General features: G+C 52.5%; 2 protein-coding genes across 3 annotated transcripts in view; both read right to left on the reverse strand.

Annotated features, from left to right (window-relative positions):
- On the reverse strand, positions 1–13409 carry LOC125621605 (uncharacterized). Of its 2 annotated transcripts, none has more exons than XM_075119957.1 (3): positions 13281–13409; positions 11946–12073; positions 1–3488 (listed from the first exon to the last, which is right to left on the reverse strand). In XM_075119957.1, exon 3 carries the CDS (start codon positions 3472–3474, stop codon positions 2539–2541), a length of 936 nt encoding a protein of 311 aa, XP_074976058.1. In that variant the 5' UTR covers positions 3475–3488; positions 11946–12073; positions 13281–13409; the 3' UTR covers positions 1–2538. The 2 variants fall into 2 exon arrangements, with proteins under 2 accessions (XP_074976058.1, XP_048674659.1); XM_048818702.2 differs by lacking the exon at positions 13281–13409 and adding an exon at positions 12963–13276.
- The window catches only part of LOC125621435 (uncharacterized), a 21360-nt gene continuing 16589 nt past the window's right edge, over positions 8647–13417 (reverse strand). Inside the window, 3 exon segments of the mRNA XM_075119105.1 lie at positions 8647–10777; positions 10780–11023; positions 11164–11339. Of these exon segments, the coding sequence (XP_074975206.1) occupies positions 9906–10777; positions 10780–11023; positions 11164–11339 (1292 nt within the window). The 3' untranslated portion in view covers positions 8647–9905.

The following is a 13417-nucleotide window of genomic DNA, read 5'->3' on the forward strand; positions in this document are numbered from 1 at the left end:
TTTGAGAATGTAAATTCTACTTTATTATTTAAAAGCAAGACATAAAAGCTAACCCCACCTTCCATCCAGGGCCCCACCTCAGCACGGTGCCCCATCCCAGCACATGGCTGCTCCCGCTTCCTGCGGGTGCTGGTGACAGAAGCTTTTTAAAGATGGTGGGAAAGTGCAGAGAATCCATGAGCGATGCTGAGCTTCAGTCCCAGAAACAAATGCTCCGGGAGCAGGAAATCCAGAGGGCTGTTTAACGGGAGTCAGAGAATGGGTTGAATTTACAGAAGCATCGGTATCTTCAATCCCAGCAGCTTTTCTCCCCCCTAGGGACACCCCTGGTGAGTGGGGCAGACAGAGTCTCCGTCGTCCCCACCCAAGACACTACGGTAGTTGGGGAAGGGGTGACCAGCGCTGTCAGGCTCCTTACTGCCCGCTGGCCTCAATGATGGGGACCAGTCTGGATTCAGGGCTGGCCTGGCCTGTTGCTGTCCCCGGCTTCTTTCTTGGCTCTGCTCAGCCTCATCCATTCAGGAATCCGGGGGCCACCCTGTCATTCCCTTTGGAGAACGTGACAACATCACATAAAACTTCTAAGATACTTCCTGTCTCTTTCTAGCCGCCGTTCAGCAAGTTCACAGTTCTCAGCCTCGGCCATCTGGCTCTCACGAGCAAACCCTACAGTTTCCCAGCTCTGTATCCCCCGCCTCCCATGCTCTCTCCCCCTCCTACCTGTCTCTCACCTCACCCCTGGGATCAGGTAGTTACTTCCTTTCCCCTTTTCAGGCTCCACCTCTCCGGGACTTTCACATGTGCCCATCAGTGTTTGTGTCAGCAGTTACTTGAAAAATCAGTTATTAATAACTAATGGATGAACTGTTCAACCAATATTAAAGTCTCATGGCAGAGATGGACGAAAAAGCAAAAATAATGAAGGGATATTGTGCCAACTAGTCATTTGTGTCATAAATTTCCACAATAAAACTATGCAAACCTGCTCCCCACCCCCTGCAGTCAAACAAAAACTAATATCCAAGTATGTGACAAAACAGCCTTCAGGAAAGAGAAAAAACAGAACACAGGGAGTTATAATGCACTTTGAGGCTTAGATAATGTGAAATTCTGGAGCAAGTTGCAGTTGACACAAAGTTAGGAGAACAGATTTCCCTGTGTTCTCTTCTAAACCAGCTAAACTTTGTTTTTTGATAAATAGATTCCTTACTAGGCATATTAATATAGAAATTTGAGTAATTATTCATTTCAACTACAGTACAGAAACATATTTCCCACTCCCCTCAGAACCAGTGCAAAGGCTCGGGGAGAATCAGGGGTAACAGAGGAGCTGAGGGAGAGGGAAATAATCACTGGAAAGGAGCCTGGGAATGAACCTGGAGGGTTGTTGGGTGTGGGTGGGAGAAATATGGAACAGGGATTTCTAGGGAAGGGGGAGAGGGATTGTTAGGGAGTTGGGGAGCCTCCCCGATACAGACCCTGGCTGATCCCTAGCCTCTCCCATTCAGTCAGACACATCTTTCCCTGTCCCCATGTGTCCCTGCACCCCCACTCCCAATTTGCCTCTGGCTCAGTGTCACCCCACTAGCTCCTGTGCCCCCGATCTGTCCCCCCACTGGCCCTTCTGAACCCCAGCCTCTGAAAGCCCCCAGCAGTCCTGTGTGCCCCACGCTGTCTGTCCTCCCCATATCCTGTGTCTCCTCACCTAGCCCCACAGACAGGGTGCTGTAAGTGGCTGGCTGCTCCAGCCCATGAGCCAGCTGCCCTCTCTCCTAGTGCCACATCAGCCCCATGGTGGGCAAAAGGTGTAATTGCATGACTCTTCTCGTAACTTCCCTTCGCCTCCCCGTCACAATCAATTATTCTGAGGTGGGAAAAAAATCTGCGGGGGACATTAATTCTGCCCTTGCACAATGGCGTAGAATTCCCTCAGGAGTCGCTAATGCAGAGGACACTATAAATGAGATGGAGAAATTGGTCCAATAAAAGATATTACTTCACCCACCTTGTCTCCCTAATATCCTGGGACTGACTCGGCTACAACAACACTGCAGATATAAATGAGATGGTCAGCGTTGGCCTAGACTCAGAAAAGTGGTGGAGGCTTGGTCAGTGTTGGGGGGAAATGTGCCAGCTATCCCTGACCAAACTCTGGCCTCTTTTCTTTATGTTGGCAAACCCTCAGGGTATGTCTACATTGCAATCAGACACTGTGGCTGACCCATGTTAGCTGACTCAGGCTTCCGAGGCTCGGGGGGCTCTAAAATTGCAGTGTAAACTTTCAGGCTCAGGCTGGAGGCCAGGTGCTGGGACTCTACCCAGGTCTTCTCCTCCTCTGCCTGGGATTTGCTTAGACCAGACAGAACCAGAGGGCCAATGACAGCTTACGTTCAGCTGCTGCTGGAGTCGCTGATGTCCAGGATAGCGTTTGCTCCAGCTGAAATCTTTTCCACGCTAAGGACATTTAAGAGGTCTCTTCCCTGTCTGAATTTGCCGTTGGCGAACGTGATTGAAGTCCAACTGAAGCATCACCCACATTCAAGGTTTCTCTCCTAAGTGGAGTCTCTGATGCGTAATTAGGTTCGAGCTCTGATTGAAACTTTTCCCGCAGTCTGAGCATTTATAGGGCTTTTCTCCCGTGTGAGTCCTCTTGTGTCTAATCAGAGTGGAGCTCTGGTTGAAGCTCTTCCCGCACTCGAGGCACTTATAGGGTTTCTCTCCCGTGTGGGTTCGCTGATGTGTAATAAGGGCTGAGCTATCACTGAAGCTTTTCCCACAATCCAAGCATTTATAGGGTCTGTCTCCTGTATGGATTATCTGGTGTCTAATAAGTTGGGTGCTCCAGTCAAAACTTTCCGCACACTCAAGGCATTTATAGGGCCTCTCTCGTGTGTGAATTCGCTGATGTGAAATAAGGTTTGAGCTCTGATTGAAGGTTTTTCCACACTTAATACATTTATATGGTTTCTCTCCCGTGTGCAGTCTCTGATGTGTGATAAGGTCTGAGCTCTGGTTGAAGTTTTCCCCACAGTCCAGACATTTATAGGGTCTCTCTCCCGTGTGAATTCTCTGATGGGAAACAAGGTTAGAGCTCTGATTGAAGCTTTTCCCGCACTCAATACATTTATATGGCCTCTCTCCTGTGTGGATTCTCCAATGGGAAACAAGGTTTGAGCTACGACTGAAGCTTTTCCCACATTTGGTGCATGTGTTTTTTCTCCCTTCTCTGTGGATTCTCCGCTGGGCTGTGGTTTCCTCGAGGTCCTTGCCACTTCCCTTACAATTAGTGGTTTTACCCACTTTCTTTCCTGGCTGGTTTCCCTGCTGCTTCTCTGACTTGCGTGGAATCCCCCAGGCTTTTCCCTGCTTATGACTCTGGAAAAAATTCCCTTTGGATCTTCCTGATAAAGTTTTGTGCAGTTCCACTTCCTCAGCGCCTTCCTGCTGAGAATTCTCCTCCTTGTTCTCACTCATCCTCCCATCACCTGCTGGAAACAGAGAGAGAGAGAGAAGGAGAGAATCAAAGATGGGTTATTCACTGTCCCATGGTGGAAGGAAAGAAAGGGGAAGATCAAAGAGGAGAAACACAGCACAGTAACTGTTGGGGAGATCGAGAAAGGTAAAATTCTATTAACCTCTGTAATTCCTGCTTTTCTAAAGTGGACATCTGATGCTCCATGATCAAGTGGGTTGTTCTTTCTCACCTTCCCGGCATGGAGACTACAAAGAGGCTCCAGGCATGCTTGGAAGACGAAGAGGAATAATCCAGTTATGGTGGATAGTGGCGTATCAGATACAAGATAGCAAGCTCATGCCAGCTGTCGGTGATATTGGGTGGGGAACCATGAATGAAAACCACCATGAGGATACATGCAAACATCATGCTGGGATGTATTAGCAGGAGAGTTGTAAGCAACACATGGGAAGTAATTCTTCCGCTCTACTCCGGGCTGATATGGCCTCAGCTGAAATAGTGTGTCCAGTTCACGGCGCTACACTTCAGGAAAGATGTGGACAAATTGGAGAAAGTCCAAAGGAGAGCAACAAAAATGATGAAAGGTCTAGAAAACATGACCTATGAGGGAAGATTGAAAAAACTGGGTTTGTTTAGTCTGGAGAAGAGAAGACTGAGAGAGGACATGATAACAGTTTTCAAATACATAAAAAGTTGTTACAAGGAGGAGGGAGAAAAATTGTTCTTGTTAACCTCTGAGGATAGGACAAGAAGCAATGGGCTTAAATTGGAACAAGGGAGGTTTAGGTTGGACATTAGGAAAAACTTCCTAACTGTCAGGGTGGTTAAGCACTGGAATAAATTGCCTAGGGAGGTTGTGGAATCTCCATCATTGGAGATTTTAAAGAGCGGGTTAGACAAACACCTGTCAGGGATGGTCTAAATACTCAGTCCTGCTGCGAGTGCTGGGGACTGAACTAGATGACATCTTGAGGTCCCTTCCAGTCCTATGATTCTATGATCTGGATCCAACCCTGACCTGGTGAGATGAGGCAGAATTGGAAATATTCACTCACAACACATTGGTGGGAGTCCCAGCTTCTCCCTTCACTTCACAGATGGTTTCTGCATCCATTTCATTGACAACTCACCGGCATGGTCTTTTCTTGGGATCTCCCTTTCCTTGGAGGCCTGAGCATCCAGGACCCATGGCTCTTCCCCTCATTCCAGGTAGGAGATCAGGTCAGGCTTGGGAAGGGGGAATCCTGCTCGGGGTGTGTGTGTGTGTAATCAGGCATGATCAGGGTGTGTCAAGCATTGGGAGAGGATTTGTTACAAAGAACATTCCTTGATTTTAACCTGACCCTGTGCTGGGCTGCGGGGGCCACAGACTCTGAACGGACGGGAACATGGTCACTGAGCCCCTGTGGGAGAGGCAGATGTTTGGAGGGGGGGCTTCCAGGATCTGTGCACTCTAGGGGATTTGCTGACATGGCTCTGCCGTTCAGCCCCCGCCTTTTCCTCAGTCTTCAGAGCCCTCCACAGACACGGAGCTAGTTCCAGGAAGGGAGGGGGACAGGGATTGTGTGTGGGAGTGAGAATTAATACAGGCAGGTCAATGCGCTGCTTCCGCCCCCTTGAAAGCTGTTGGGATGGGAATGGATAATCCTCTCCATTGTATTTCTGACTCCCTAACCCCATGGAAGAAGGCAAAGAGAGTAAAGTCTCTCTCACACTGGATCTGGGGACATTGGAGCCTTAAAATCTAAGGGACCACAAGCCACACTGACCACATCGCAGCCCCCCTCCCCTAGCTTCAAATAACCGAGGGCACAGGAATTCCTTATCCAGCGTGGTCACCGTCTCATAGTTCTCCTGCATGACGTCCCCGTAGAGGTCTCTCTGAGCAGGATCCAGCAGGGCCCCCTCCCTGGGTGAAACACACAGCCACCTCCTTGAAGGTCACCAGCATCTGACACAAGAGTCCCCCCCTCAGCACCTGCTGCCCCAGCTACATTCCCACTATTCCCGGGGGAGGAGAGCAGGAGCCTTCCTGTTTATCATACACCCACTAGCCAGAGGCTGGTAGAGGAGATGGAGATCCGGAGCAGGGTCCAGGGACAGGAATCCCAACACCCCCCTATTCCCAGCAGCTGGGGGTGAGGGGATGGGGCCTCTCCTCTGGGTGCCCCCTTCGTATTCCACAGCAGCCTCTGGCTGGTAGGTTCAGGCTGCAGCGCCAGGGATCTGTTAAGTTTTCCTTCCCAGCCCTGTCCAGGGGGGTTGTTTCCTATTCCAGAAATGGGCAAATTCCCACCTCCCGCCCAATGGGCCTCCTCTGAAAAAATAAGCTCCAGATTAACCACGGCCCAGCAGGGCAGGCCCAGCCTGTCCTCCCCCTGCGTAATTCCTGCTCCTCCCCCTCTAATAGAAACCAATCCTGCAGCTCCCTGAAAATGCCCTACCTGCATGGGCTCTGAGGCAGCCATTTCCCGGCACAGAAACAGGGCTGTTATTCCGCCACCTGGCAGAGCGAGAAGGGCAATCGACCCGGAGATTTCAAGAGGCTTTTCCATTCTCACGCCCTGATTTCCACACACCCCAGCTCTGTCCTTGCAGACATATATTCAGACTCTGGCAGGCTGGGAAAAACCCTGGGTCATTTTAAGACAGCGCAGCCCCAGCCCCTTCCAGCATGACTAACCCCATCGAGACACCTTTAAACTCTCCCAGGAACAGCGTCTCCGAGCCAGACACTAGAAAAGAGCAGCATCAAAGGAGCCAGTTTGAGGGGTTTCCCTTAGGACTGGCCCCAAGGGCAGCGCATCCCCCCAGCAGCAGCTGGACACCCAGAGCATGGGGTTGCATCCCTGCCCATCCTGGCTAATAGCCATTGATGGACCTATCCTCCAGGAACTTATCTAGTTCTTTTTTGAACCCTGTTATAGTTTTGGCCTTCGCAACATCCTCTGGCAAGGAGTTCCACAGATTGACTGCGCATCGTGTGAAGAAATACTTCCTTTTGTTTGTTTGAAACCTGCTGCCTATTCAGTTCATTGCGTGACCCCTGTCCCCCGCCACGGTTCTTGTGTGACGTGAAGGGGCCAATAACATTCCTCTATTCACTGTCTCCACACCAGGCATGATTTTATAGGCCTCTGTAGTTGTCTCTTTCCTAAACTGGACACACTCAATCTTTTTAACCCCTCCTCATAGGCAAGCTCTGTGTAAGCTCGGAAGTGTGTCCCTTTTGAAGTCGGTCCAACAAAAGAGATCACCTCCCCCACCTTGTCTGTGTAACATAACAGACTCTCCCTTCTCCTTTGGGTCACCCTCTCTGCCCTCCCATCTCTCCTTCCCGCACCATTGTTGCCTTCTTTCTCACCCTCTCCCTTCCTGACAAGCAAACCCCTGAGAGACAAAGAACAACCCCCATCCCTTTATGGTCCCTCCACGCTGTTTTCCCAGCCTGATTCCCCCAATTTGGCCTTTCCCCCAGGTCTCCCCGTCACCTGCAGGCTCCGGCTCAGGAGCTGGTGTCAGCAGAGCCTGGGGCTGGTTCCAGACACCGGAGAAAGTCCCCACCCGGGCTGGGCACAGAGGGGGGTTAATGCAGGTCTCTCCCTGCACAGACCCCGCTGGGGAGCAGCAGCGTCTCTGCCTCTCAGCTCATGGCTCACGCTGCAGCCGATGACCCAGGAAGCTCAGCGACATGCAGAGGAGGGAGAGAGGGACCAGAGCTCCCCTCCCGTTGGAATCACCAGAGCCCTCTGGCGTGTCTACACCAGTGGCTCTCAACCTTTCCAGACTACCACACCCCTTTCAGGAGGCTGCTTTGCCTCGCAAGTTTCACCTCACTTCAGAACCACTTGCTTCCACAATCCGACATGAAAATACAGACATGTCACGGCCACTAGTACTGATCAATTGTTGACTTTCTCGTTTATACCCTATAATTATAAAAGACATCAACTGAAATATAAATATTGTCCTTACATTTCAGTGTATAGTCTACAGAGCAGTATAAACAAGTCACTGTCTGTCTGAAATTTTAGTTTGTCCTGACTTCGCTAGTACTTTTTATGTAGCCTGTTGTAACGCCTGGCAAATATCTAGATGTGTTGACATACCCCCCGGCAGGAGACATCTGTGTACCCCTAGGGGTACACGGGCAGTGTGTGAACCACCACCTCAGCGAGGCTAGCCCCCAGCCCCGCCCCTTCCACCTGAGGCCCTGCCCCTTCTTCCCCCCCCCCGCGGGAGCCCAGATCCCCCCCATCGCAGCTGCCGGCCCCCACCCCAGGCTAGCACCCCCAACCCCGGAGCCCCGGGAGGGCAGGCAGCGCGGCCCCAGCCCTGAAGCACTGAGCAGCGCAGCCCTAGCCCCAGAGCACCGGGCAGGCGGGCGGCATGGTCCCAGCCCCGGAGCGCCGGGCATGGCCCCAGCCCCCCCTAAGCCCCAGAGCACTGGGAAGGCAGGCAGCGCGGCCCCAGCTCCGGAGCGCTGGGCGGTGCAGCCCCCAGAGGTAGCCCCTGGGCACAGGTAAACTGGGAGCCAGAGCAGGAAGGGATCTGGGGGCAAAGCGTGGACAGAGCTAGGCCTGGCTCTTTGGAGAGGCTCAGCCTACCCCGGCCTGTGATACCCGCCACCCATGGGTACCCGCAGCAGGGGTAGACACGCCCTCGCTTTGATCTAACTAGCCGGGGGTGCTGGAACAATTTGTACAGTGGAGGGCTGCAAGCTATTGAACCAAACTGCAAACCCTGGATATGATGGAAACCACTTCAAGCCAGGGGGTGCGGCTGCCCCCTACTTCCAGCACCTATGTAGCTAGCTCCACTCCCAATCGTGGTGGCAATATGGCAGTCAGGAAAGCAGCAGCGTCTAGCCTCTTAAGCACACTCCCAGTGATCAAAGAGGGTAGTGTGGACATGCACCGTGGCAGTAATTCATGAAGCAGCTGTAAGTCGACCTAACAGAGGTCGATTTATCTTTGTAGTGTAGACACAGCCTTAAAGAGGAGGATAAACTCTCCAGAGTTTGGACCAGAGGCTTCTGTGGTGAGAGGAATCAGGATCCTGATGGGGGGCAGGTTGATTTCAATTAGGAGCCATAACACCTTTGAGGAACAGGGCAGGAATCCTTTCAGTTCATCTCCTCACCCTCTCCAAACACAGAGGCTGAAACAACCTATCTTCCATCCCCGCTCCAACTCTTTTATAATCTGTGTCATTAGGTGTTATAAATATATTTACAAACAAAACCCACAAAGGAAAAAATCCACCCCACTGCTCTTCAGAAGTGGGAGAGAGCTGAGACTCGCTGGGAGGGAGCCAATCTGTCCCTGGAGGGGAAACTTGGAAACTGAAACGAGGAACATGAGTGGCTCTGAATGAGTCGGGACTAGGCAAAGAAGCAGAGGCTTGGTCTGGGCCACTAGGAAACGACCTAGCTAACCCGGACCGCTTTTCCTAGTCTAGACAGACCCTCAGCGGTCGATGCTTCTAGGACTGAGGTGGGATTCCTAGATTCAGGGCTTTTCAAAGTCCCCCACCAGAGGCCCAGTGAAAATCAGTGCCTCTGAATTTGTGAATGTGGGCAGGGAAAAGGGGAAGAGGAGTTAACGAAGGGAGACAGGACCTCCCTAACCGCACCTCACCCCTCTTATCCCATGATCCCCAAACATTCAATAACCCCAGCACCCAGTCCCCTTTCACGTCCATCTCCTTCAGCCCCAACCATTCGATCCTCTAGTTCCCTGCCCAAAACCCGTCCCTCCACAGTTGATCCCCCAGAGCCCAGCACCCTGGGGGATTCAGGGAGGGGAGGAGTTACCAGCCCCCAGGGACACTCGCCCTGCAGGGAACAGCTCCAGGTAAGTGGGAGAGCACAGCCCAGGGGCTGGTGGAAGACAGGGGGTGGGGACAGGTGTCTAGGGTGAAAGTGGGGCTGGCCCAAGTGTCGTTCTCCTCATCTCCATGACAGGGGGATCCCGGCTGGAAGGGGAAGGGAGAGGGGGGAACTTCAGCCAGACAGAGGGAGCGTCTGGAGGAGTTTCTCTCTCTCCCTTCCCGCACCTGTGGCCCATCAGCTCAGCAGCCAGGGTTGCAGCAGGGAGGAGGGGCTGATCGGGGCTTCTCCTCCTCTGCCTGGGGTTTGCAGAGCCAGAGGGTCACTGACCAGCTGCTGCTCGGCTGCTGCTGTATCCTCACCCCAGCAATGGGCAGCCAGATCCTTGGGAGCCAAACGCCCCTGATGTGTGTAGGAATGAGGAAATGTTGTTTTTTTTAAACTATGGCCAGCCCTAACCTGGGCACTGATACAATTTTCCCTCCAGTGTGGAGGAGTCTCTGATGTCCAATATGGCATTCGCGCCACCTGAAGGATTTTCCCTGCTAAGAGCATTTAAGAGGTCTCTTTACTATGCTGATCTGCTGATGCAGGATACAGTCAGAGCCCAGCTGATGCTTCTTCCACATTCGAGGGATTCTCTCCAGTGTGCAGCCTCTGGTGTCTAGCAAGGGTGGAGCTCCAGCTGAAACTTTTCCCACAGCCGGTGCATTCATAAGGTTTTTCTCCGGTGTGAATCCTCTGATGCACAGTAAGCGCTGAGCTCCAGTTGAAGCTTTTCCCACAGACAAGGCAGCTATACGGCCTCTCCCCCGTGTGGATTCGCCGGTGAGAAATCAGTTCCAAACTCTGACTGAATGTCTTCCAACAGTCGAGGCATTGGTAGGGCCTTTCTCCCGTGTGGATTCGCCGATGCGTAATAAGAACGGAGCTCTGAATGAAACTTTTCCCGCAGTCGGAGCATTTATAGGGTTTGTCTCCTGTGTGGATCCTCTGATGTTGAAAGAGGTTTGAGCTCTGATTGAAGCTTTTCCCGCAGTCCAAGCATTTATACGGTCTCTCGCCGGTGTGGGTTCTCTGATGTGCAAACAGGTTTGAGCTCCAGTTGAAACTTTTCCCACATTCAAAGCATTTATAGGGTTTTTCCCCCGTGTGGGTTCTCTGATTTTTAATAAGGCCGGAGTTCTCAACAAACCGCTCCCCACACTCAGTGCACGTATAGGATTTCTCTCCTGTGTGTTGTTTCTGATGCCTGCTAAGGTTTGAGCTGGATTTGAATGTTCTCCCACAGTCAAGGCATTTGTAAGGTCTCTCTCCCTTGTGGATTCTCTGGTGCACGTTAAGGTTTGATTTGTGAACAAAACTGGTGCCACAGACGAAGCATTTATGGGGTTTCTCCCCTGTGTGGATCCTCTGATGCACTACAAGATGCTATCGGTAATCGAAGCTTTTCCCACAGTCGAGGCATTTTGAGGTTCATCTCCTGTGTGGGTTCTCTGATGCACATTCAGGCTCGAGCTCTGAGTGAAGCTTTTCCCGCACTCGAGGCATTTATAGGGTCTCTCCCCCTTGTGGTTCCTCTGATGCACGATAAGGTGGGAGCTGTGAACAAAGCTTGTCCCGCACTCGCTGCATTTATAGGGTCTCTCTTTGGTGTGGATTCGCTGATGCACCACAAGGTGCGAGCGCTGATTGAAGCTTTTCCCACATTCAAGGCACTATCAAGGTGTGCGTTCTTAAGGAAGCTTTTCCCACATTCGGCGCATGTGTTTTTTCTCTCTCTCATGGAAATTCTCTGCTGGGCAGGGGGTTTCTTGAGCTCCTGGCCTCCTCCCACACCATGAATTGCTTCACCCACTTTTTCCCCAGGCTCATTTCCCTGCAGCCTCTTTGACCCGCCCTGACTCTCCCAGGTTTTCCCCTGCACAGAACTCCAGCAAACATTCCCTTCAGATCTTTCCGATAACGCCCCCTGCAGTTCCATTTGGTCAAGACCTTCCCGCTGAGGTTTGGTCTCACCCGCCACCCCATCACCTGAAAGGACGGAGAGACAAGAGAGAACCCGGAGGTGAGTTATTCCCTGTGCTGGGGAAGAGGAGGAACAGCAAAGAGAGCAAACCCAACACAATAACTTTTTGGGGAGATTGAGAAACCTGGGATAGATATTTCCCCTGGGCCCAGGAGAATCAAGGATGCTGAACTGACAGAGACAGGGTTTTGAGAGATTCTGGACCATTAACGTCTGTAAACTCCCTGAGCACTCAATGTTCTCATGGGTCCAACTGGCACCTGGTTAGCCAGTTGACTCATAGGCTTCTCTTCTCAAATGCAGGTTGTTTTAATCATTAGATAGATTAGGTTGTGAGCGGCTTGGAGCAAAGACTGTCCTTCATGAAGGCTTGGTAAGCACCCAGAAGGCACGAGCGTAAACACACAGTATAAGTAATCAACACATCTCCTGCTTACGTGGCGGGGCAGGGGGAGGGTGCGTGGAAATGAAAGTCTCTCTCACCCTGGATCTGGGGATCTTGGGATCCAGTCCCCTGAAATCTAACAGACTAGGGAAGAACCTGAGCAGAAAAAATGGCCAAATCACAGATGCCACAGCTTCTAATAACCGAGGGGACGGGAATCCCTTACCCAGCGAGATCACCGTCTCAGAGTTCTCCTGAATGACGTCCCTATGGAGGGCTCTCTGACCGGGGTCCAGCAGAGCCCCCTGCCCCCTCAGTGAAACACAAAGCCACCTTCTCGAAGGCCACCAAACTCTGAAACGACAAAAATCCCCACTTGCCGTCTGCTGCCTCAGCCACAATCCTGCCAGTCACAGGGGGGACAGGGGGAAGAAAATAAAAACTCGATGCTCAGGGAAGACAGACTAGCAGGATCCCAACCCGACGCTGCTGTGAGTGGGGAGAAAGAGAGAGCTCCCTGTCCCACCCAGCACATGGAGGAGGCAGGGGCCTTCCCGTTTACCACACAACTACTAGCCAGGGGCTAATATGGGAGATAGAGCCACAGAGCAGGGTCCTGGGTTGGAGGGATAGCTCAGTGGTTTGAGCATTGGCCTGCTAAACCCAGGGTTTTGAGTTCAATCCTTGAGATAGCCATTTAGGGATCTGGGGCAAAAATTGGAGACTGGCCCTGCTTTAAGCAGGGGGTTGGATTAGATGACCTCCTGAGGTCCTTTCCAACCCTGATATTCTATGATGACAGGAATCCCAACACCCTCCCCATTCCCAGAAGCTGGTTGGAAAAAATAGGCCTGACGGCTGGGTACGGGATACTGGGCTAGATGGACCTTGGGTCTGACCCACTATGGCCATTCTTATGTTATTTTGCAGCCCACCAGGGCACCTCGGGAGGTTGCAAAAGCAGCCTGAGTCCATGTCACACCCCGACCCCTGGGTTGCTTTATCCCACCAAAGAGCAGAATCAAAGGGGACGCACTGGGGGGATCCCACCCAATGTTCCCTCTAATTTTTGAGAGGCCGTGTGCACAAAAAAATTCTTCTGCGCAAACTTTTGTGAGCGCGGGGTTTAGGATCTGTGTGCGAGCGCACACGCCACAGCTCAGAGGGAACAGTGATCCCACCCTGGCAGCCCCCGGGGACTCAGGCGGGACAGGACCTGGCTTTTCCTCTCCCGGCTCCTCACCTTGTTCCCAGGAAAGTCCGCTCTGCCTGGGGTGCTGCAGTGAATGGATCTGGGCAGAGCTGGGAACTTTGAACCGCTTCCAATCCCCCCCCCCCCGCGCTTCTTTTCCGCCTCCTTCCCCTTCTTCCTCCGCCTGAGAGATCTGGATCGGATCCGGATCGACTCCGGTGAGCGCTAACCGGAGTCAGAGCCTGCGCCTCTCCCTGGGGGTGGGTGAGCTCTGGGACTCGCACACACGCGGGGAGCACAGACGGGGCCGCTTCTGCAGAGTCACTGTCCTGCCCGGCCCCGGCCCTTTCCCCCGGATCCCCCCATCACCTGCGGGCTCCGGCTCGGGGGCTGGTGCGGGCCGAGCCGGGGGCGGAGCGGGGGGTTAGTGCCGGTCTCTCCCCGCCGGCCCCGGCTCACAATGGAAGCAGCACCTGACCCAGGAAATTCAATCCTAGGGGTCTGAT

This window comes from Caretta caretta, chromosome 14 (genome assembly GCF_965140235.1).
Source record: "Caretta caretta isolate rCarCar2 chromosome 14, rCarCar1.hap1, whole genome shotgun sequence".
Lineage (NCBI taxonomy): Eukaryota > Metazoa > Chordata > Testudines > Cheloniidae > Caretta > Caretta caretta.

What these genes read in the sequence shown, in the direction of transcription:
- LOC125621605 (XM_075119957.1), bottom strand. Translation starts at nt 3,474, where the DNA reads ATGAGTGAGAACAAGGAGGAGAATTCTCAGCAGGAAGGCGCTGAGGAA.